Here is a 19985-nt window from a genome sequence, read left to right as displayed (position 1 = left end):
AGGTTTTTCAGGAATGGCCTCAGAGTGTAGTCTGGAGGTCTGTACACAACTGCAATCAGAGCACTGACTGGTGCTTCAACCTTTAAAGCCAGAAATTCAAAGTTAGGTACATTATGGATGCACCGTTTTTCATGCACTTGAATGTCACTTTTCACATAAACAGCAACTCCACCACCACTTCTGTTTGCAATCTGGGGAAAGTTTGTGTAGGATAGGTGTCTGTTGTGTTTGAACAAATTGTAATTTTACTGATAAATGATACAGCCGAAAAACAGAGACATTAAATTAGTCCAGATGAGTTGAAATGAGGGAGAGGTATATAGTTTTTGTTCTGATCATCTATTCACAAAAGATGACTCTTAAAGTCGTCAACCAACTCCACCTTCCCTGATTTAAACCATTTGTCTGCTGAAGACAATTCTACCAATGGAAAATAAGTTTGAATTTATTGGGCCAATCAAAATGCTCTATCCAATATGCCTGTAGTAACTAATGACATTATGTTTCTCTGTGGCAAATCCCTGTCAAATTTGCATCGGTGCACCTTTTGAAATACTGCTTCTAAACCCAAGGCAATGAAAATACAATTTGAACTGTGAGGGTCTTAAAAGGACTTGTTCTACACAACAATGTAACTTTATGCTCCAGCTGTCAAAAATGTGGCCACATAGGCAATTTCAAAAGTTGGGTCTTTCCTCCTGTTCCTGACAGATAATACAATCTATAGGTTAGTTGCAAAGTATTTGCTTGTTATTTCCTGAAAATGCAAGGTGAATTCTAATATTGGGGGGGGGGGGGGGGGGGGGGTTGAGCAGAAAAGTAACAGCTGCAGATGTTAGGCACAAAACATCTGCTAGATACAGTTCATGGTGACTCTTGATGACATTAATATGAGCTGGCAGTGCCTCTGTAATATGGTTAACAATGATTAAAGTTTTTAACCAGCTGACTGTTTGTCTTATGAGTAGACACCCCTCTACACACTAAGCATATCGAGATAAAAGGCTTTTGTCTCGAGCCCATCACGCACTTTGATGGTCGCGAGCAGATTCCTTCTAGAACATCAGACCGTTGGCTGTTATTTGACGTCTAAAACGTAACTGCAAAAGGTAGGTGAGTATTATTGATTTAAACGCACAGTTAAACATGTAGACCCAAATAAATAACAACTCCATAATTGATGTTATTATATTAAAAAAAAAAAAAAAAAAAACCCAGCACGAACAAATAATAAGTACCTAAAACCTCCGGTTATAAAAACCGAATTCTGCAGTTAGCAGGCACTCCTTTAGCTAAGCTGTCAGTTAAGCAAAGGTGACAAAGAAATGACCATAAACATTTTTTTTAATATCTGTGAAATAAACCAAATTTTACTGGTTTGTTAAATATTAGCCGTTTTTTTCTTTTTTTTCAGTTATCGTGACATATGCAAAGACAAGAACATAAAACAGTGATGTAGCCTACAGAAGGCTATATGCCTTTTAACAGATATTCTCAGCATATAAATAACAATGCGACATACTTCTTAGTTATAAAGGCTCCGTGTAACTCTGCTTACGTTAACTAAGCCATGAACACCTGTGCGACTTGAATTTCACAAGTTAGCAGCACCGTAGCAGGTACACTGACCGCTAGCCACACAGTTTATACTCTTAAATTCATATGCTCTTTGTACACTCTTGGCTAATTAACTGTGAAGTTTACATTGCAAGTTATTAACACAGAGAGCATTGAAAAACGTATAAGTCTTACCTGCATGTTCGGGTTTAAATGTTTTCCTCAGTTGCCTCGTTTCACGTTATGAGTTTTTAACACTAACATGCGTAAGATGACCGAGGGCCTACACAAACATCAAGATTATTTTTAATTCACAGGCTCAAGGGAAATATATGAAACATCAATATATAAAACATCAATATGACAAACACAAAAACACGTTTCTGTGTTTGTCATATTTGATTAAATGGACATTATGGTGTCTCATAAAACTGTGTGTGTGTGTGTGTGTTTGTGTGTGTGTGTAATTTCAGAATGGCTTCATCAAAGCATCATCGCAGTACCGGTGAGCCGTACACCAGGCTGCCACCCCTAACAGTCAAAGTGATTTGTCTTAAAGAAACCCCAAAAGTCACTGGCTGGCATTTCTCCGATGGAAGTGCAAGGCCCAAAGCTGTCCACAATAATATAAGTGCGGCAGTATGTGATGGGACAAATGTTTTAAGATTTGTGATATTCGAAAACTTGGCCTCCCAAATTAAAGAGGGTAAAACCTATACCATTAGGAATTTCAAAATTGGCAAATTTGGAACCACACAATCAATGTTTTCAAGTAAGGACACGGCAGTGTACATCATTGCGCCCATCCAGGTCAGTCAGCAGCTGGAGGACGAGGCAAGGCTGCTTCTGGGGCCACCCACCACCTTGATCCCACTGACCAACGTCAGCCAATCACAGATAATGCCATATTTTTCTTTCCGTGTTCAATAAATGTTGTAGTCTGATATCAGACTTGATCTCAATCTTTAATCGCACATTGCTTCTACTCTAATTTCTAAGGGAAGGGCAATCTGATTTTTTTTTTCCATAAATCTTCCCATAATTTAAATCAACATTAATAGAAAGCCTTGCAAGCAAAAGTGAAAACGGTTAAGCACCTTCATTTGCAGCAGGTTCAGTGGCCGGACTTTACGATGCTGAAAACAAGCGGGTATTGGTTGCTTTAAATGCTCCTGCTGTGGAGTCTAATCATTGCTGTTTGGCTAACAGTTGGACTCCAAATGGGCCTGTGGGTGACTATATTCATGATTGGTCTGCATACCATACTTAACATGATGCTGTGCTGCCCTGTTATGTGGCAAACAAAAATGTGTTGTAAACTTTGCTGTAGATTCATCGTAATAAACACTCTTTTTGCAGTTTTGTGTAATCGGCGGAATCCTAATTGGCATTTAATCTAACAATAAATTGGTCAGATAAGCCATGTTTTAAGAAACTGTGCAAAAACTATTTATGTACTTTTGGAATGATTTTAATTAAGTAATTTATTTTTTGTCCAGTCATGCATCCCATCTTATGAATGGTCTTTTTCCAGATTTTAGATGGTATCCATGGTCTGCACCATCATGACCTCACAAAATGTCTTTTTTGGCCATAACTCAAGAATTCATCAGTAATTTATGATGAAATTTCACATAAATGTTTTATTGGATGGAATGAAACGTTGCATTCTGACCGAAGCATTTGAGCACAAGATTATGATTTTATTTATACCAATTAACTGACAGCATAGTGTTAAACAAGGAGTCCTCCTAGCTGCTTGTTTTTATCTATGATGTTCCTAAAGACTGATAAGTAAATATCATGGCGTATGATGGATGTGGATATTTGCTGTTTGCTGGTTTGCTTTGGTTTTGGTCACACAAACCAAGCTAAGGTCCGGCTCCTCTTGGCTGCAGGAGAGAGTTCAGTAACGCGGTCGCACTGCTCAGTGCCCTCACAGTTCGAAGACGAGCCGTCACCGGTTTCCAGCCTGCGTTTGGCCCGTCGTTCTGTGGGGGGCGTGCTGCTTGCAGAGCTCTGGGGAGACTGGCTCAGCACCCGATGGGCCGGAGAGCCAGCCTGTTCGGAAGTTCTGCTGCTTGGGGACAACCACTGTTTGATAGTGGGCGGAGTTCTGTGGCGAACAGCTGCAGTTTTAGAGTCCTGTGAGCGGTTGGGTGTAGTGGTGCTGGAAGAAAGGGGCAGGGCGGCTCCACTGGGAGCACAGGCTGCAGGCTGAGGTGAGGCTATGCCACCAAGGCTCACTCTCCTCTGGGGCTTGGCAGGGGTTGTCTCAGCTGGAATGGAAGGCCCTTAACAGCAGAATAAAGTAGTGTGAGTCCAGATGTGATCATGTTTTGTATTTAACTGCAGGACAGCAGTGATTTATGATGAAGCACAAATTCACATGCACATACTGTAAGTGAAACCTCTACGCTTTTATGACTATATGCTAGTTCTTCACAAGAATACATTGTAGGTGAAGCACTTACTTGGGAGAATCTTAGGACGTGCATGGCCTACTAGGTTAGCCTCTCCTAATGAGGACTGCACTTCATCATTTTCTCGGTGAAGTCGCCAGATGCGCACGGTGTGGTCATCGGAACAGGAAGCAATCTGCCAACAGAGCAGAGGGCTTTATACAGAAGCTCATTAAATCGAATAAAGTCAGAGCGCCCCGCATCTTCCAGCAAAGTGCAGCTGGTTCAGGTGCTTCTCGGCTCATTAAAACTCCTCCAATTCACAGCAGTGTTCATACTTGTATAACCACTCACGTCTTACCTTAGTGAAATCTGTCGGACACCATGCAACAGACGTCACTTCCTCACTATGACCTTGAAGCGTCATGGGAGGAAGTTCAGGATTGGAGATCTGAAATGTAACAAAAAAATGTTCAAAAACCTTAAATTCGCAGTTCCTCAACACCAGAAAACCCCCAGAATGAAAATAAAGCAATTTTTATTACGTCAGGTAAAATATAACCGAGAACGCACCTTCCAAATGTACGTGTGGTTGTCACTCGAGCCGCTGGCCAAAAACTGGTCATCTGGGCTAACGCTGGACTTTACATAAAACGAGGAGTTCTGGTGACCGCTGAAAACTGCCACTGTGGATGAAACATAATTCTTAAAAATGACAAAATATTCACAAAGATCAGAGAACAAACAAGTCTAAGGACAATCAAATAAAAGGATAAAATGTACAGTACTGTGTATATAACAATAAAAAGAGAAATGCTGAACTTTCCTCTAGTTTCTGTACATTTAGTAACACTTTCCTCTTTCGTTTCCATTAAAAAACTGTCATGATGCATTTTGAAATGGTTTCCTGTATTGCAACCTGTCAAACAGCACCTAACCCACTGCTATTCAGAACTTCAGATCAGACTTTAACACGTAACAGTAGAAAACAAAGCATCTATGGCTTTTATTTGCATCAAGAGGCTTCTGCTGCTGGATGCTTTGCTCCCATAACAAAGCGCATTAGCGCCATCTAGTGATGAATGGGTGACTGGAAAAAAAGACCTATTCTACTCTAGTGCACATACACGCACTGTTGAGCCAGAGCGAGGAGCTTCTTTACCTGGTGTCGTTTTTATTCCGCAGACACTGAACATATAGATGCTGTCGTCTGTGCAGTTACACATCACGTTGGCTCTCGCGGAGTCCAGAGCGAGTCCGGAATATCCTGCAGCACGTCAAAAAGACAGCTGGGTTATTTGTGTGTTATTTGCACATTTCAGGTAAAGGTGATGCTTGGCATGTTAGGGAACTAACCCAGCCGCGTCCGCGTGCAAGAACCTGGATACGGAAATGTCTGCAGGGGTACAGGATCATGACGGTGTGCAGTGTAGTTCTTCCTCAAATCCCACATCTTGATTACTCTGATAAAGGGAATTGAAGGAGACAGAAAATGATCGAGAATGTCTGGTAACGGCTCTTATAAATGTGAAAAAGGTGACAAGAAGCCTTTCTTTTCTTACCCGTCAACAGCTCCCGAAGAGATGAGGGTGTGCTGATCCCTGAACAAAACCACTGTAACGCTCTGCTGGGAGTCCTGCAAATAAGATGGAGTAGCTAAAGATAAGATTTCCATTTGCAGCATCGCTCTTTTCATTCCATTAAACGGCTGATTGTCGAGAAAACTCACCACGCTCGGAGCCATGCCGCCCCGTCTCTTCTTCGTTTTAGAGGGAGGGTTGGTCTCTGCTTTGTTGTGAGCTCCGCTGATCTGGTTCACCTGTCTGTAGAAACCATCTGAGGGAAAGACATAAGTTTGATTATTGTTGTGGCATTTTTCATAAATTCAACTAAAGAAACAGGAAAAAATAAGTGTTTTTGCAACAGGCTGCTAGTAACAAAGTGGCTAAAGATATGATTTAAAATGTATTGCTAAATTGTCTATTACTGTTCCGATCAATACCTTTTTTGCTGCACCTCATGTCCCAGATCATAATATTTCCATCTCTGGCTCCAGTAGAAAACACAGCTGCGTGACAAAAGAAAATGTATTAATCACATGATACAACAATATATCATCAATGCACAGCCAACACAATGTTAGCTCAGTAAAAGGTATACCTTTCTCCTCTGGTGCGAATGCAACAGACTTAAGACTGCAGAGGTGGCCCTTGAAGCTGCCTAACAACTCTCCAGACTTCACATCCCAGAGCCTGGCCATCTGGTCACCCGCAGCAGTTACCTGAAGAGATCACAGATGACCAAAGAATAATAAGAAAAGGCTTCAGAGTTTTTAATGGGTTCCAACAAAATAAAGAACAACAAAAAAACCCAAAAATTAGTAATCCCAGGTAAGGCAGATGCAATTACATGAGTCATGCATTTGAGGGTGACGCAAAAAAATCTGACTTTCTGCAATTCTCTGACTAAACAGAATGAATTTGCACTTACTAACTGAGGCTCCCCTGGCATCCAGGCGATATCAAAGACAGCATTCTCATGAGCCAGCCATGCTGCAAGGTTAACACACTTTTAGCCACCAACATTTCAAAATACGTGGCATGACAATTATGAACACAAGTCACAAGAATACCTTTAAGAAGTGGATATTCACGGCTCTCTGTGTTGTAGAGCCTAACAATGCCTTCTTCATTAGCTGCTGCGAGGATGTTCTGCAGGTCCCTGGCTGAAAACAAACAGGAGAAAAGAGACACTGCAGTTAGACAGATTAATGACAACAGGGCCTTGCTCTCTCTGCACTTACAACGATAAGCACAAATGAATTACCAGAGGAGAAAGCTAATCCAAACGGTGGCACAGAGTCGCCAAGGTTCCCATAGGAGATATGTTCATCATGTCGGACGCATCGGTAGCCTTCAAGCAGGGAACTCAGAGGGTACCTGGACCGGGGATCTGCAGGGAGAGCTGAAGAGAATGATGCATGGTCAGAGGAAGGACATCAATGAGACACAGCAGCACCTTTCCCTGTCCTCCTCTTCAGTTCGCCTCAACATAAGCTTATCATATTCTGTGATGTGATTTACTCAGAGGTGTTTGACGAGGTCAGTGGTGTTGCCACAACAACGTGTCCACACAGGACTCTGTTTGCGCTCAGCCATTGTTGTGAGTGTGCACGCCAGGGGCTGCGACACATTTATACAGCCGTATTCCGCATATGGCTACGAAAGGCGTAAGAGGAAGTAGTTCCTTCCAAATTAGACGATCCGAATTGTATAGTTTCTTTCCACTGCGTTCATTTTAATGGAAAAACTACAAATTTACCCCAGAGTTCTAAAATATCGATATTATAATATGAGAATCGATTCTAGAACATAAATTGCTGGTATCGGAAGAATCGATATTTCAGTATCGATCCGCACACCACTAATTGTTGGTGTGCCACCAGTTAAGAGTCTGAACAGCCCGACAAAGACATTCACGAAGAAAGTAGAATTAAACGTTAAAGTCCACACTGAAGGCAAAAGAAAAGCAAGTGCAAATGATACTCTAGGAGCCCTCTTGGCAGCATGACTCCTCGAAACATAAAGCAGAGATGTTAGACTGCATTATCTTCCATGTTAGACTAGCTAAAGCCCAGCCATGGCCGTGCAAATAACCCATCCCTGTCTCACCATTCTGCCTCCGTCTGCCCACTCCTCTGTCCACCACTGAGCGGAAAAGCATCCCTGCACTGCAGCACAACTCGATCCAAAGGCTTTTGTATAAAAACGTAACGTTTTCCTCGATGTCAAGCTTCTGCCGGTCCGCTTTCTGTGCCGAAGCTGGGGTACTATTTCCCACGAAGAGATCGTCCGAGCAGAAGGACTGAATTCCCCGCTAAACTTGCGTTACGCGCAACCATTGGTGGAAACGGCGACTTCCTGGGCAGGAGCGCTTCTGCTTCCGCTTTCTTTGTAAACTTTCCCACCATAACTGGAGAAGGAGACGCCCCTTCAGCATAAATAAATATTTTTAAAACGATTAAACTAATAACTAGTCCCTCTTTGCATAGCATGTTTATCCTGTTAGACAGTTGTTAGTTTAGTAAATACACTTTGGTGTATACAACCACTGCCAAACTGCATGTAGATGGTTCATTTAGTGGTGCAAGTATAATTGGAAGTTGTGTGACAACACACAATTTCAGGTTGTGCGCAGTGTTGAACTAGAAATTGAATATCTGTGACTGCAACAAAAGTTATGAAAATCACACGTAAAAATGTTCTTTTCAACAGAAGCACTAAAGTAACAACTGGCGTTTTATTATGAAAGTCAATCTCCAGACCGGATGTTCTGTCTCTGTATCCTCAGTGTTTTCCTGAATGCCGCCTGAACAGTGAAATGCTAACATCTCATGGGTGTATCTTCTTTTAAGGAGTAAAAACTGCACAGTAATGTCGCTCTCCACCGCACGCTCATTCCTGTCAGTGGCTTGTTATGGCGAACAGGAGCTCGACGCTAACTCCGCTCTCATGGAGCTGGACAAAGGTGTGTTAGCTCGCTGGCTAAAGACTTAGCAAATGGTTCATTGATTGTGTTCTTATCCGGTGTGTCGTTTTTCGTCATGTGTTAAGTAGTGATGGGCAGATGAAGCTTCATGAAGCACTGAAGCTTTTCATCCAATTGGTTCATCCCAGCGCAAAGCTTCTTGAAGCTTCATTTGCTCTAGTAGGACACCTACTGGACGTAAAAATATATGTTGGCATGAATTTGAAGAGTGTGGCCTTTTGCACACAGCTTGTAAATGTCAACAACAAAAGGAGTGTGTAAAACATGTATATTGTAGTGATGGCAGTATACTGTGTATATTTATACTGGCAGTATGGAAAATGATCATTTGGAAATGCTTAAAATGGAAATGATCATTTACTGTGAGGTGAGGTGTGGTTGGGGTATGGACAGTGGTTGTGCTTTTATAACGTTGAGGTATGGACAGCTCAGTCCTGCCTGTTTACATTTTACTCTGTAAAAACTAAATTTTCACTGCTTTTATGACCTTTAGTGGGGAGAACATAGCTAGGATTTAATGATTTAACAAATCTTTTAAATCCTTTGTCCTCCACAATGCTAAATGGCTGGGAGTCCTCAATCACCATGCTAACCAGGTCTTCATCTATTTGAGATTGTTCTCCTGAGGAAAGACAATAAAGACAAAGCACAAATATAAATATCACACATGTAACTTATTACAGTTGTATAATATTGTTATATCATTTAGTAACATTACGGCATGCTATATTATCATGACATTTGATGGCTCACCTGGTCTTGCTCCACAATCGGTGTTCCCCTTATTCTCATGCAAAGCTCTGTAGTGCCTAAGCATGGATGAGGTGTTGTTGTTATATCCCAGCTCCCTGGCGCATAGCAAACACTTCACCTTGTACAAAAGTAACAACAGCTTAACATAAATTGTATTGCACCATCAGTATTATGAAAATACATCTTCTGTAGAAATTTACATACCTTGTTGGGAGGAATAAGATCAAAATGTTCCCACACAGGGGAGGACATCCTCCTCTTCTTAGCTGGCTCCATTCTCTCCTGACTTTCTCTCCTCACTCTCATAAACCTCCAAACTGTCTCCAAACTCTCACTAACCGCAACTCTCCATCAAACAACAACATTTTTGAATGAAGTCTGAGGGGTTTATATCGCTGTCATAGCTCGCGGCAAAGTTCGAACCACTTCATGAACCAGTCACGTGGTACAGCTGGTCACCGAGGCTTCGGACGTCATCATTTTCAGCTCCTCCCATAAATGAAGCAAGCCTTGATACACGCATCGCGGAAACGCCCCCTCCATTACTTGACACAAGCTTCGAAGCCTCGATACAGAACGTCACATCACTAGTGTTAAGTGTTAGGGACTATATGGAAACTTCCTGCTTTGTTGTGACTGGAGAAATTCCTTTATTTTCAGGGTTGAGGTCGGGGAAGCTCGGTGAGCAGTGTGAGCCTGTGGTTTTGTTCCCCAAACTCTTCCAGAAGTACCCCTTTCCCATCCTCATCAACTCTGCATTTTTTTAAAACTAGCAGACATCTTCAGGCTCGGGTATGATTGCTTTAGATGATCATTTATTTATGTATTTATTTGTTAAAGGCTACTTTACTGACAGTTGTTTCCCACTTCCTTTATAGCTGAATCTAATATAGGCATCCGAATGCATTTCAGAGTGTAGAGAAAAGAGTGAATTTATTTCACTTTAAGAAAGAATAAGAAACAAACTATTCTTACTTAAGTGGATTTTTCAAACTTTAATTTTATTCAAAAGTGCCTAAATAAATAAAGGTGTGCATCTTATGCACTTTTTAATAGAATGTTGTTGAAGTTGGTGAGATCTATTTAGAAGATGCGAGAAGTTAAAGATGAGCTTTACTGTGCCACAAACATCTTTATTAATAGAAGCTTATTTCTCTTTTCCAGTAACAACTTTCTACGTCTCTGTGTACTCAAAGTGACTCAACAGAGTGAGAAACATTTGGAGAAGATTCTCAATGTGGATGAGTTTGTGAAACGGGTGTTTTCAGTCATCCACAGTAATGACCCTGTGGCCAGAGCCATCACTCTGAGGTAATAATGTGAAATCATGAATAGACACGAGTGGCGCATCTGACCCTAGCACACTCTTCTGTCAACCCTCTGCATGTCCTCCTTCACTACATCTACAAACCTCCTTTGTGGCCTTCTTGCCTGGCTTTGGCATCCTTTGCAGTGTATCCAGTGTCCTTCCTCTGCACATGTCCAAAACATCTCAGCCTTGCCTCTCTAACTTTTACTCCAATATGCTCAACCTGAGGTGTCCCTCCTTTCTTATCCTGTGCATTCTCTGTGAGAATTGTAACATCTTCATCAAATTACCCCAATACACTTGGGTTTTAAGGGGTATTTATTATTTTCTTCTTTTTTTGGGGTTGTATGGAAGCCCCAAACGCAATTTCATTGTTCTTGACAATGACATGCTTGACATGCTTTTAATTCTTAATCAGTGTGGTAATATTTGTTGTTGTGTGCATCTCCCCCTCCTCAGATATAGTACAGCTGGAGCAGGACACAGTTTTGGGAGTGGAGTCCCTTCTGATGCTGTGCAGTCAGGACAACAGCCCCAGTGCACAAGCCACACTGAAAGTAAGACATTAGACCCCTGAGGAGGCAGAGTTTACATTATAAAACATCTGAAAAAGTACCACAATGTATTTTAATTTAAATTTGGAAAACTGGTTTGGTTTGGCTGGACTTTTAAGAGTTACAGGTTCATTGTTACTCCTGCCCTGCTCACTGGACCAATTGAAGTTTCTCATGCGTACATGGTTCAGGGATTTGTCTGACAGAAATGTGTAACGGCAGCTGGTTGACGGTGGTTCCTGGAGGTTTCTGGTTCTCACTGGATGAAATTAGTTGCGAAGGATCTGCCACAACAAAAATCTCCCAGTGATTGCCTGCGTTGAGCGCACGTTGCCTGTAGTTCTTCATGTTTGCCTGAAAAATACTCGTTAACTATTAGAACTATTTTTCTTTAATACCAGCTGCACAAACTTTGCAAATGAGGTGAGAATTATTTTGGGAGCGTTTCTCCATGCCTCTCCTTACATTCAACTCATCAGCCAACCCTTACCTACATTTTGCTGTAGTAACACCCATCTCTGCATTTTCTTGTTTTCAACTTTAGACAGCTCTCACCTCATTGGTTAAGCTGCTGAAAAGTCGACCCCATCTCAGCCAGTCTGCAGTGGAATTCCTGCTCGGCCAGCTCCACTTGTCCTGCGACTGCTCTCGTGTTCTCATGTGTCACGCTCTGGCGGCCATCGCCACCCACCTGCCTGTGCTGGGGGACGGTATGCTGGGGGATCTGGTTGATCTCTACCGGGTGGCCAGTCACTCGTCCACCGATAAGCAGCAGGAGCTTCTGGTGAGAGATGTGCAAGGGTTCACGCATCAGCTGATGTGAGACTAAATGATACATGATGCAGTTTTATTTAGCCTTCATGTTTTAATAGAAGGTAGAGGAACCTCACAGGAGCATCCTGTTAATATTTACCTCCTTGTTTTACTGCCTTTACATATCGCCGATTTCTAGAGTTTCACACTCATCGCCCCCTACTGTCACTGCTGCAGGTTTCCTTGGCAACAGTGATTTTTGTTGCAAGCCAGTCGTCTCTGTCAGCCGAAGTGAAGACTGTCATCAAACAGCAGCTGGAGAACGTTGCTAACGGCTGGACGGTGTATCGCATTGCACGGCAAGCCTCGCGCATGGTGAGATTTTTGGATCAAAACGGTGTTGCAAACAGCCACGAAGTGCCTCGGATCTCCGGCAAGATGATTATTTTCTTATCGTTCACCTGCAGGGATGCCACGAGTTCTCCAGCGAGCTGTACCAGTGTGTGCGGACTCGTGTGGCCTCGGAGCACTTCTACTTCTGGCTGAGCAGCCTGAAGGAGTTCTCCCAGGCTGAGCAGTGCCTGAGTCACGTGGAAGACGGGGACTACAGCGGAGCCATGAGCGCCATCGCAGAGGCCTTGCGCTCCTACCAAAAGGGCATCGCCTCCCTCACAGTCAGTTAACTGCCAGGCATCTGCTTGTCAAAAAGCATTAATACTGTTTATCTATCACCAGTGACAGGATGCTGAGAGCTGCTGATAGCCAGTGTGGAGAGGGGTGCCATTAGAGCTGATTTCAAAGCAACTCTAACTGCTAATGACGTGACTCACCTAGAATCTTGTTAGATCAACTCAAGCCGCGCCACTATTTAACTGCTGTGTCCTTATTTATCTGATTAATCCCTCCCTGCAGGCTGCCAGCACTCCTCTGAGCCCGCTCACATTCCAGTGCGAGTTCATTAAGCTCCGGATCGACACCCTGCAAGCTTTGTCGCAGCTCATTTGTACCTGCAACAGTCTGAAAACCAGCCCTCCTCCCGCCATCGCAACCACCATCGCCCTCACTTCAGGAAATGAGCTGCAACGCTGTGGCCGCATCTCAATGCAGGTGACATGCTGAACTTTGGCCTGAGAGGAGTGGACTCCCTTTTATTTATGTACTTATTTTGAATTTGTGGTTACAGCATGTCAAAGGTCACTATTTAGGCTTTCTGTTAATGCACCAGCAAACTGGAGCAGATTGTTCATCATGCTGAAGAGGTATTTGCTTTTAATTAGGAGGTAAATTTGATTTAAGGTCAGTGTTCAATATAGTTTTCCCTTTTGGGCCTCCGGGTCAGTAGCTCAGTTTTACTTGGATCTTTTCACTGGACGACAAAAAGCCAGTATAATTATTTTATTTGCCTAGCTTTATCTAGAGGAATAAAAGCATAGTTGTGAAGCTGCGATGCGTTTCTCTTCTCTCCAGATGAAGGTGTGCATGGATGAGTTCAGAAGTCTTGCTGCTCGCTATGCTGACTTACACCAGTCGTCGTTTGATGCAGATTATGCAACCCTTCGCAATGTGGAGTTGTATCCTTAAACGCACATCATCATACTTTTATACTTTCCTTCTTCCTTCTCTCTTTTTTTTTTCTTTTTTAAATATCATCTCATAACTTATGTCCTTAAGTTTTCTTTAACTGTTTGCCCAGACAACAGCAGAGCTGCTTGCTCGTCTCCCACGTGATTGAAGCTTTGATACTGGACCCACAGGCTGCCAGGTGAGGGCTGCTCTGAGTGTCAACAAATAATTTGATTTGAATGGATCTAGTTTAGATTGTGTTGAGTTTTTCTGTACCGGAGTTACTATAGTTTTGTGTTTTCTTTACTTTTAGTTTCCAGATTTCTTGTTTGAGTTTAGTTTTGTTTCAGCCGTAAAAGGCATTATTGTCACCCTGCTGGCCAGCCGGGCAATGTGGATATCCAAGTTTGTGAATGCGATAACTCCAGAACGAGGCAACATAGGAGTCTCAAATTGATACCATAGGCATATCTAGAAAAATCTCGGACAAGTTTGAATCTCAGCGATCAGGTTTTCTGAAAATCTTGTAAATACAGTCATTCGAGAAGGAAGTTGCCTCAGATTTTCAAAACGATACCACAGGTGTATCTTCTAGAATAGTCCAGATCTTCTGTTGTTTGAATATGTTTAGTTTCAGTCCAGTTTTTGACTTTCAGTGGTAGTTTTAGTGTTTTTAGCTATTGTTGCATGGAGGACGTGTGTCAAAGACTAGGTTTATGAAAATCTGCACATATATTACAATGAAAACACCACCACATTAAAGCAGTAGACTCACAGACTGGTAGACCTTCAGAGTATCAGATAACATGTCCATCAGTGCCTCATCAGGCAATTTGTCATCGAATTTTTTTTACTAAACTAACAAATGTGAAACTAAGGATTTTTCCTCTATATTTTGGTTTTATTTTATTAGCTTTCAGCATCACACGTAGAGGTAGCCCTTTATAAGCTGCCCACAGATGTATGACAGTGTAATAAAAGTAAATGCACCTTATTTTATTTGACAAAAGCTCCTCCACTGGACCGTGTACTCGACTGATCTGTAGAGAAAGCGCTTTGCAGCAACAGGTCCCTTCTGTGAATTCCCCCGACATGTCTTCCATCTGTTTCTGTAATGTAGTTTTCAGGAGTACGGCACTGTGGGGTCTGTCCAGACGGAGAGCGAATATGAGCGACGGATGATGTCGGTCTTTAACCACGTGCTGGAGGAAGCGGAGAGCCTCACCAAGAAACACCCTCCTGTCTCACATCTGGTAAGATTAACACTCGGTACTTCATCATCGATGGTCTGGTACTAATGCCACAGACAAAGGAGTTAAAAATCCCAAATTGTGTGGATGAAATTATGTTTCTTTAGTCAGTCCGTGACTGTTATTTGTTAATGTTTTTTAACAAAATCTAAAGAAACGTCTTGTTTGCAGTTTTGTAATATTTCACACAGTTTGTGCAGAAACTCGTGCATGGCTTCATTCCAGGTACTTCCTCCCACAGACAAACACATGCTTGATAGGTTAACTGGTGATTCTAAATTGGCCGTAGGTGTGAATGGTTGTCCATCTCTCAGTGTTAGCCCTGTGAAAGACTGGAGAGTGTCACAGGGCGGTCTCCATAACTCCGAGTTGGATCAGTGGGAGGTGATGGATGGATGAATATGTAGAAACACTGAAAACATTACAATAATTAGAAATATAACCCCAAATATTAGAAGGGTTCTCAGGGGCTGACAACAAATGGTCTGGATATACTGTAGCTCTGACAAAGAGTCTGTGTTACCTTATTTAACCCTAGGACTTTAGTGTTCTTTTTGAACATCTCATAAACAAACACAGACAAACAACCAAAATCTATAATGTTAAAAGCAAAAAAAGCTAATTTTGCTGGGCTGCAAACTACCTCACATAACTTTCTGTGAACCTGTCGCACCGACAGATAAAGTCCGGTTAAAAAAATAAAATAAAAAATTGGAGAACTTTCATATTACAGTAGAGCGAGGGTCATAAAGGACCCCATTCAGTTGCTTTAAGGTTGGGGGAAAAAAATGGAAATGACAAAAATGAAGTGGGAGCAAATGATGAAAATGTGTTGCTTGTTTTTTCAGCACACCAGCTGTCTCTGTGATGCTGTCATAGCTTTGCTGAAGGTGCCGCTGTCTTTCCAGAGATATTTCTTCCAAAAGCTGCAGTCCACCAGCATCAAGGTAACTGTTTTTCGTTGGTTTAAAGAGAAAAGCACAATAATGATATGCATATTCTAAGGCACAGTCACCACAGGCTGTCTTCCCCCAAGCTAGCTGCTTATTGGACTTGGATAATAAGATTGATATCGCTTAGGAGTAGATATGTAGCTAATACAGGGAGACGGCAGGCTCAGCTCAGGACAAAGACTGGAGACGAGGCAAAATCTGCCTGCCAGCACTTCTAAAGCGCACTAATTCATATATTATGTAAAATCACCTCTCTGTGTTTTTATGGGGATTATGTGCTGGACTGTTTCTTGGCTGGGCTTCTTGGAAAGCAGTGCGTCGAGCCAAGAAATAGTCCAGGAAATAGCCCGCTGTAAGAGGAACGCATGAGACGTTTCCACAGTGTCACTTTAGTATTTTAACGTGTACATCTCTCTTGGCTGTTTTGGTCGATAAGGTGGGTGTTCATCAGAGGAAGGAAGACATTCTTCCTTTGGTACTCTGAAGGTTTATGTGTGTTGTGTTTTTTCCAGCTCGCCCTTTCACCATCCCCGCGAACACCGAGCGAGCCAATCCCAGTGCAGAACACTCAGCAGCTGACCTTGAAGGTGGAGGGTGTGGTGCAGCACGGCTCAACTCCGGGACTCTTCAGAAAGATCCAGTCAGTCTGTCTTAATGTTACCTCAGTTCTTCAGAGCAAGACGGGACCTGACTACAAGGTGTGTGGCCTCAGTCAAAGTTTTTTTATGTACTTAGTTTGTATTGACACTTAAACAACTTAGACGTCACAAATCTTATTTTCATTGCCACTTTTACAATTGTTGCGACAGAGTACAATGCTAAACACAGATTTGTAAACTCTCTCTTTGTTGTTTAAATATCATAAAAATAGGTCTCCATGTCCTCATAAAGAGCATGTTATTGGTTCTAAAAGACGAATTTCCCAGTCACTATCCAGCCACATATATGTTGCAGGATATAGTTTCCACTATTGTCAATAGTAATAATTACAGATGACTGCAAATGAGTCCCAGTTTAACACAGTCAAGTGGATTTTTGATTTTGTATTTTTAAGTTACACCAGAAACTGAGATTCATCAGAGCAGGCAACTTTTCCCAGGCTTCTAGAGATTGATTTTGATGAGCCCGTGTGATTTGTACAGTGGGGCAAAAAAAGTATTTAGTCAGCCACCGATTGTGCAAGTTCCCCCACCTAAAATGATGACAGAGGTCAGTAATTTGCACCAGAGGTACACTTCAACTGTGAGAGACAGAATGTGAAAAAAAAATCCATGAATCCACATGGTAGGATTTGTAAAGAATTTATTTGTAAATCAGGGTGGAAAATAAGTATTTGGTCAATAACAAAAATACAACTCAATACTTTGTAACATAACCTTTGTTGGCAATAACAGAGGTCAAACGTTTACTATAGGTCTTTACCAGGTTTGCACACACAGTAGCTGGTATTTTGGCCCATTCCTCCATGCAGATCTTCTCGAGAGCAGTGATGTTTTGGGGCTGTCGCCGAGCAACACGGATTTTCAACTCCCGCCACAGATTTTCTATGGGGTTGAGGTCTGGAGACTGGCTAGGCCACTCCAGGACTTTCAAATGCTTCTTACGGAGCCACTCCTTTGTTGCCCGGGCGGTGTGTTTTGGATCACTGTCATGTTGGAAGACCCAGCCTCGTTTCATCTTCAAAGATCTCACTGATGGAAGGAGGTTCTGGCTCAGAATCTCACGATACATGGCCCCATTCATTCTGTCCTTAACACGGATCAGTCGTCCTGTCCCCTTGGCAGAAAAACAGCCCCATAGCATGATGTTTCCACCCCCATGCTTCACAGTAGGTATGGTGTTCTTGGGATGCAACTCGGTATTCTTCGTTCTCCAAACACGACGAGTTGAGTTTATACCAAAAAGTTCTACTTTGGTTTCATCTGACCACATGACATTCTCCCAATCCTCTGCTGTATCATCCATGTGCTCTCTGGCAAACTTCAGACGGGCCTGGACATGCACTGGCTTCAGCAGCGGAACACGTCTGGCACTGCGGGATTTGATTCCCTGCTGTTGTAGTGTGTTACTGATGGTGACCTTTGTTACTTTGGTCCCAGCTCTCTGCAGGTCATTCACCAGGTCCCCCCGTGTGGTTCTGGGATCTTTGCTCACCGTTCTCATGATCATTTTGACCCCACGGGATGAGATCTTGCGTGGAGCCCCAGATCGAGGGAGATTATCAGTGGTCTTGTACGTCTTCCATTTTCTGATGATTGCTCCCACAGTTGATTTTTTCACACCAAGCTGCTTGCCTATTGTAGATTCACTCTTCCCAGTCTGGTGCAGGTCTACAATACTTTTCCTGGTGTCCTTCGAAAGCTCTTTGGTCTTGGCCATGGCGGAGTTTGGAGTCTGACTGTTTGAGGCTGTGGACAGGTGTCTTTTATACAGATGATGAGTTCAAACAGGTGCCATTCATACAGGTAACGAGTGGGGGACAGAAAAGCTTCTTACAGAAGACGTTACAGGTCTGTGAGAGCCAGAGATTTTCCATGTTTGAGGTGACCAAATACTTATTTTCCACCCTGATTTATGAATAAATTCTTTACAAATCCTACCATGTGAATTCATGGATTTTTTTTTCACATTCTGTCTCTCACAGTTGAAGTGTACCTCTGGTGCAAATTACTGACCTCTGTCATCATTTTAAGTGGGGGAACTTGCACAATCGGTGGCTGACTAAATACTTTTTTGCCCCACTGTAGCTACAGCTTCCTGTTTCTTGTTCTGCAGCTGCAGCCCATTTGCTTCACTGTTGTGCAGTCAGAGATGCTCTTCTGCATGCAAGTCCGACCCCTGACACCTTGCTGCGTATATCCCTGCTCTCTCCTCGCCTCTTTCCTGTCTACTCTGCACTACCCGACTTTCAAATAAAGGCGAAAAGCCCAAAAATACACCTTAACTTTTGATGCTCTGATGCTCAGTTCGAACTCAGAGGTTGTCTTGATGACGTCTGCATGCCTAAATGCATCGAGATGATGCTATCTGGTTGGCTGATTGGATGTTTTCATTACTGAGCAGCAGAACGTGTATCTAACAAAGCAGCTTAATAGACATTAGCGTTGCTGTGAGTAATGAGCTTGTGATTTCTCTGAGGTGCTGTCTAGTTCACTATGTTTAAGAAAGGTCAGAGATCTTCTCAGCTGATCTCTAAAACTGGACAACTCACTACAACATAGTTTAGATGGATTAAATGACACAGATTAGACCAGTTGGACCAGTATAAACGTTTTAAACAGTTTTTTTCCCATTTCAGATTCCACTAGATACTAAAACAAATGAGATCAAGCAGCGTGTGGAGCCCCACAACGACTACTTCAGCACCCAGTTCCTGCTGAATTTCTCCATCCTGGGCACCCACACCGTCACCGTGGAGGCCTCTGTGGTGGATGAGAGCGGCATAGAGTGGAAGACGGGGCCCAAGACGACGGTGTCAGTAAAGTCTCTGGAGGACCCGTACTCCCAGCAACTCCGTCACCAGCTGCAGCAGGGCGGAGCTCAGCCCGCGCCACAGAGGAGCACATACACTCGCTTCTAGTAGCGCTTACAGTTTGACCTTCTGCACTTGACCTTGTAGAAATTAAATATGTACATATTTTTTAATGATTAAAATACCAAATTGATTTAAATAATAACTTAGTGTGTTTTTTTTTGTTTTTTGTTTTTTTTGAACACTTTATTTTTTTTAACTCATCTATTTTATCTATGCTCATCTATGCTCATCTTTATATCTTTTGCTGTCTGGATAACATGAAAATGCCTAATTTAATGCAGCTTTTTAATTTTTCACATATTCTCAAATAGGATTTCTTGCGTTCAGTAGCCTCTCTGGGATAGTTTAATGCTAAACGTCCTTGGATTTAGCGTCCTACATACATGCAGTTGCACAGACAGCCAACAGGGGGCAGCCCATAGTAATTAACGGAGCATCTTCATTTGAAGACCATTACAATCTGTGCTGTCAGCCTCATATTTATCTAAATGACTGGTCTATAATATCATATTTAACACTTTCTTGATAGTTTAGCGTTTTAAATTTTTACCCCTCAGTTGACTTTCCTGTTATGTTCATCAGCATTTAAGCACCTAAAAGTGAGCTATAATTATTTTAAACTTTTATAATGTTATTAATTTTGCGCTCACAGCGTTCCTAAAATACCATAACGCTGTTTCTATCCTAGAGAAGAAAAGGCAAAGCCTGTTAAAAAATAATAATTATAAAATATCCACAACCAAAATGTGAGCTTAAAAACTAACTGGAAATGTGCCGAGATGACTTCAGATGTAGTCATAAGATTTTT

The 19985-nt window shown here is 42.3% G+C and overlaps 2 protein-coding genes across 3 annotated transcripts; one reads left to right on the top strand and one right to left on the bottom strand.

Moving 5' to 3' along the window:
- Nucleotides 1-2922: 2922 nt before the first annotated feature.
- Nucleotides 2923-7820, bottom strand: LOC146558060 (denticleless protein homolog). The gene is made up of 14 exons (XM_085246999.1): nt 7631-7820; nt 6786-6923; nt 6592-6684; nt 6450-6511; nt 6120-6240; nt 5962-6027; nt 5689-5795; nt 5522-5595; nt 5316-5422; nt 5122-5226; nt 4533-4645; nt 4321-4410; nt 4032-4155; nt 2923-3851 (listed from the first exon to the last, which is right to left on the bottom strand). Exons 1-14 carry the CDS (start codon nt 7680-7682, stop codon nt 3415-3417), a joined length of 1689 nt encoding a protein of 562 aa, XP_085103125.1. The 5' UTR covers nt 7683-7820; the 3' UTR covers nt 2923-3414.
- A 470-nt stretch (nt 7821-8290) lies between these two features.
- LOC146558059 (integrator complex subunit 7-like) lies at nt 8291-19319 on the top strand. 2 transcript variants are annotated; one of them, XM_085246998.1, is made up of 14 exons: nt 8336-8486; nt 9921-10052; nt 10425-10571; nt 11029-11126; nt 11668-11907; nt 12114-12251; nt 12344-12550; nt 12789-12983; nt 13344-13447; nt 13570-13638; nt 14560-14692; nt 15538-15636; nt 16155-16340; nt 18941-19319. In XM_085246998.1, the coding sequence occupies exons 4-14, from the start codon at nt 11079-11081 to the stop codon at nt 19220-19222; spliced, it is 1701 nt and encodes a 566-aa protein (XP_085103124.1). In that variant the 5' UTR covers nt 8336-8486; nt 9921-10052; nt 10425-10571; nt 11029-11078; the 3' UTR covers nt 19223-19319. The 2 variants fall into 2 exon arrangements, with proteins under 2 accessions (XP_085103123.1, XP_085103124.1); XM_085246997.1 differs by lacking the exons at nt 9921-10052; nt 10425-10571 and having other exon boundaries at nt 8291-8486.
- Nucleotides 19320-19985: the final 666 nt, after the last annotated feature.

This window comes from Mchenga conophoros, linkage group LG15 (assembly GCF_057382185.1).
Source record: "Mchenga conophoros isolate Kocher_MC1m ecotype Shallow Benthic linkage group LG15, M_conophoros_male_GT1.1, whole genome shotgun sequence".
Taxonomy (NCBI): Eukaryota; Metazoa; Chordata; class Actinopteri; order Cichliformes; family Cichlidae; genus Mchenga; species Mchenga conophoros.
This window is presented reverse-complemented; position numbering and strand designations above follow the sequence as displayed.

Coding starts and splice junctions, on each gene's coding strand:
- LOC146558060 (XM_085246999.1), bottom strand. CDS start 7,682: ATGCTTTTCCGCTCAGTGGTGGACAGAGGAGTGGGCAGACGGAGGCAG. Junction 6,924..7,630: donor GGGCAGACGGAGGCAGAATG/GTGAGACAGGGA, acceptor CATTCTCTTCAG/CTCTCCCTGCAGATCCCCGG. Junction 3,852..4,031: donor ACGTCCTAAGATTCTCCCAA/GTAAGTGCTTCA, acceptor TCTGCTGTTAAG/GGCCTTCCATTCCAGCTGAG.
- LOC146558059 (XM_085246997.1), top strand. CDS start 8,393: ATGTCGCTCTCCACCGCACGCTCATTCCTGTCAGTGGCTTGTTATGGC. Junction 8,487..11,028: donor TCTCATGGAGCTGGACAAAG/GTGTGTTAGCTC, acceptor CCCCCTCCTCAG/ATATAGTACAGCTGGAGCAG. Junction 14,693..15,537: donor ACCCTCCTGTCTCACATCTG/GTAAGATTAACA, acceptor TTGTTTTTTCAG/CACACCAGCTGTCTCTGTGA.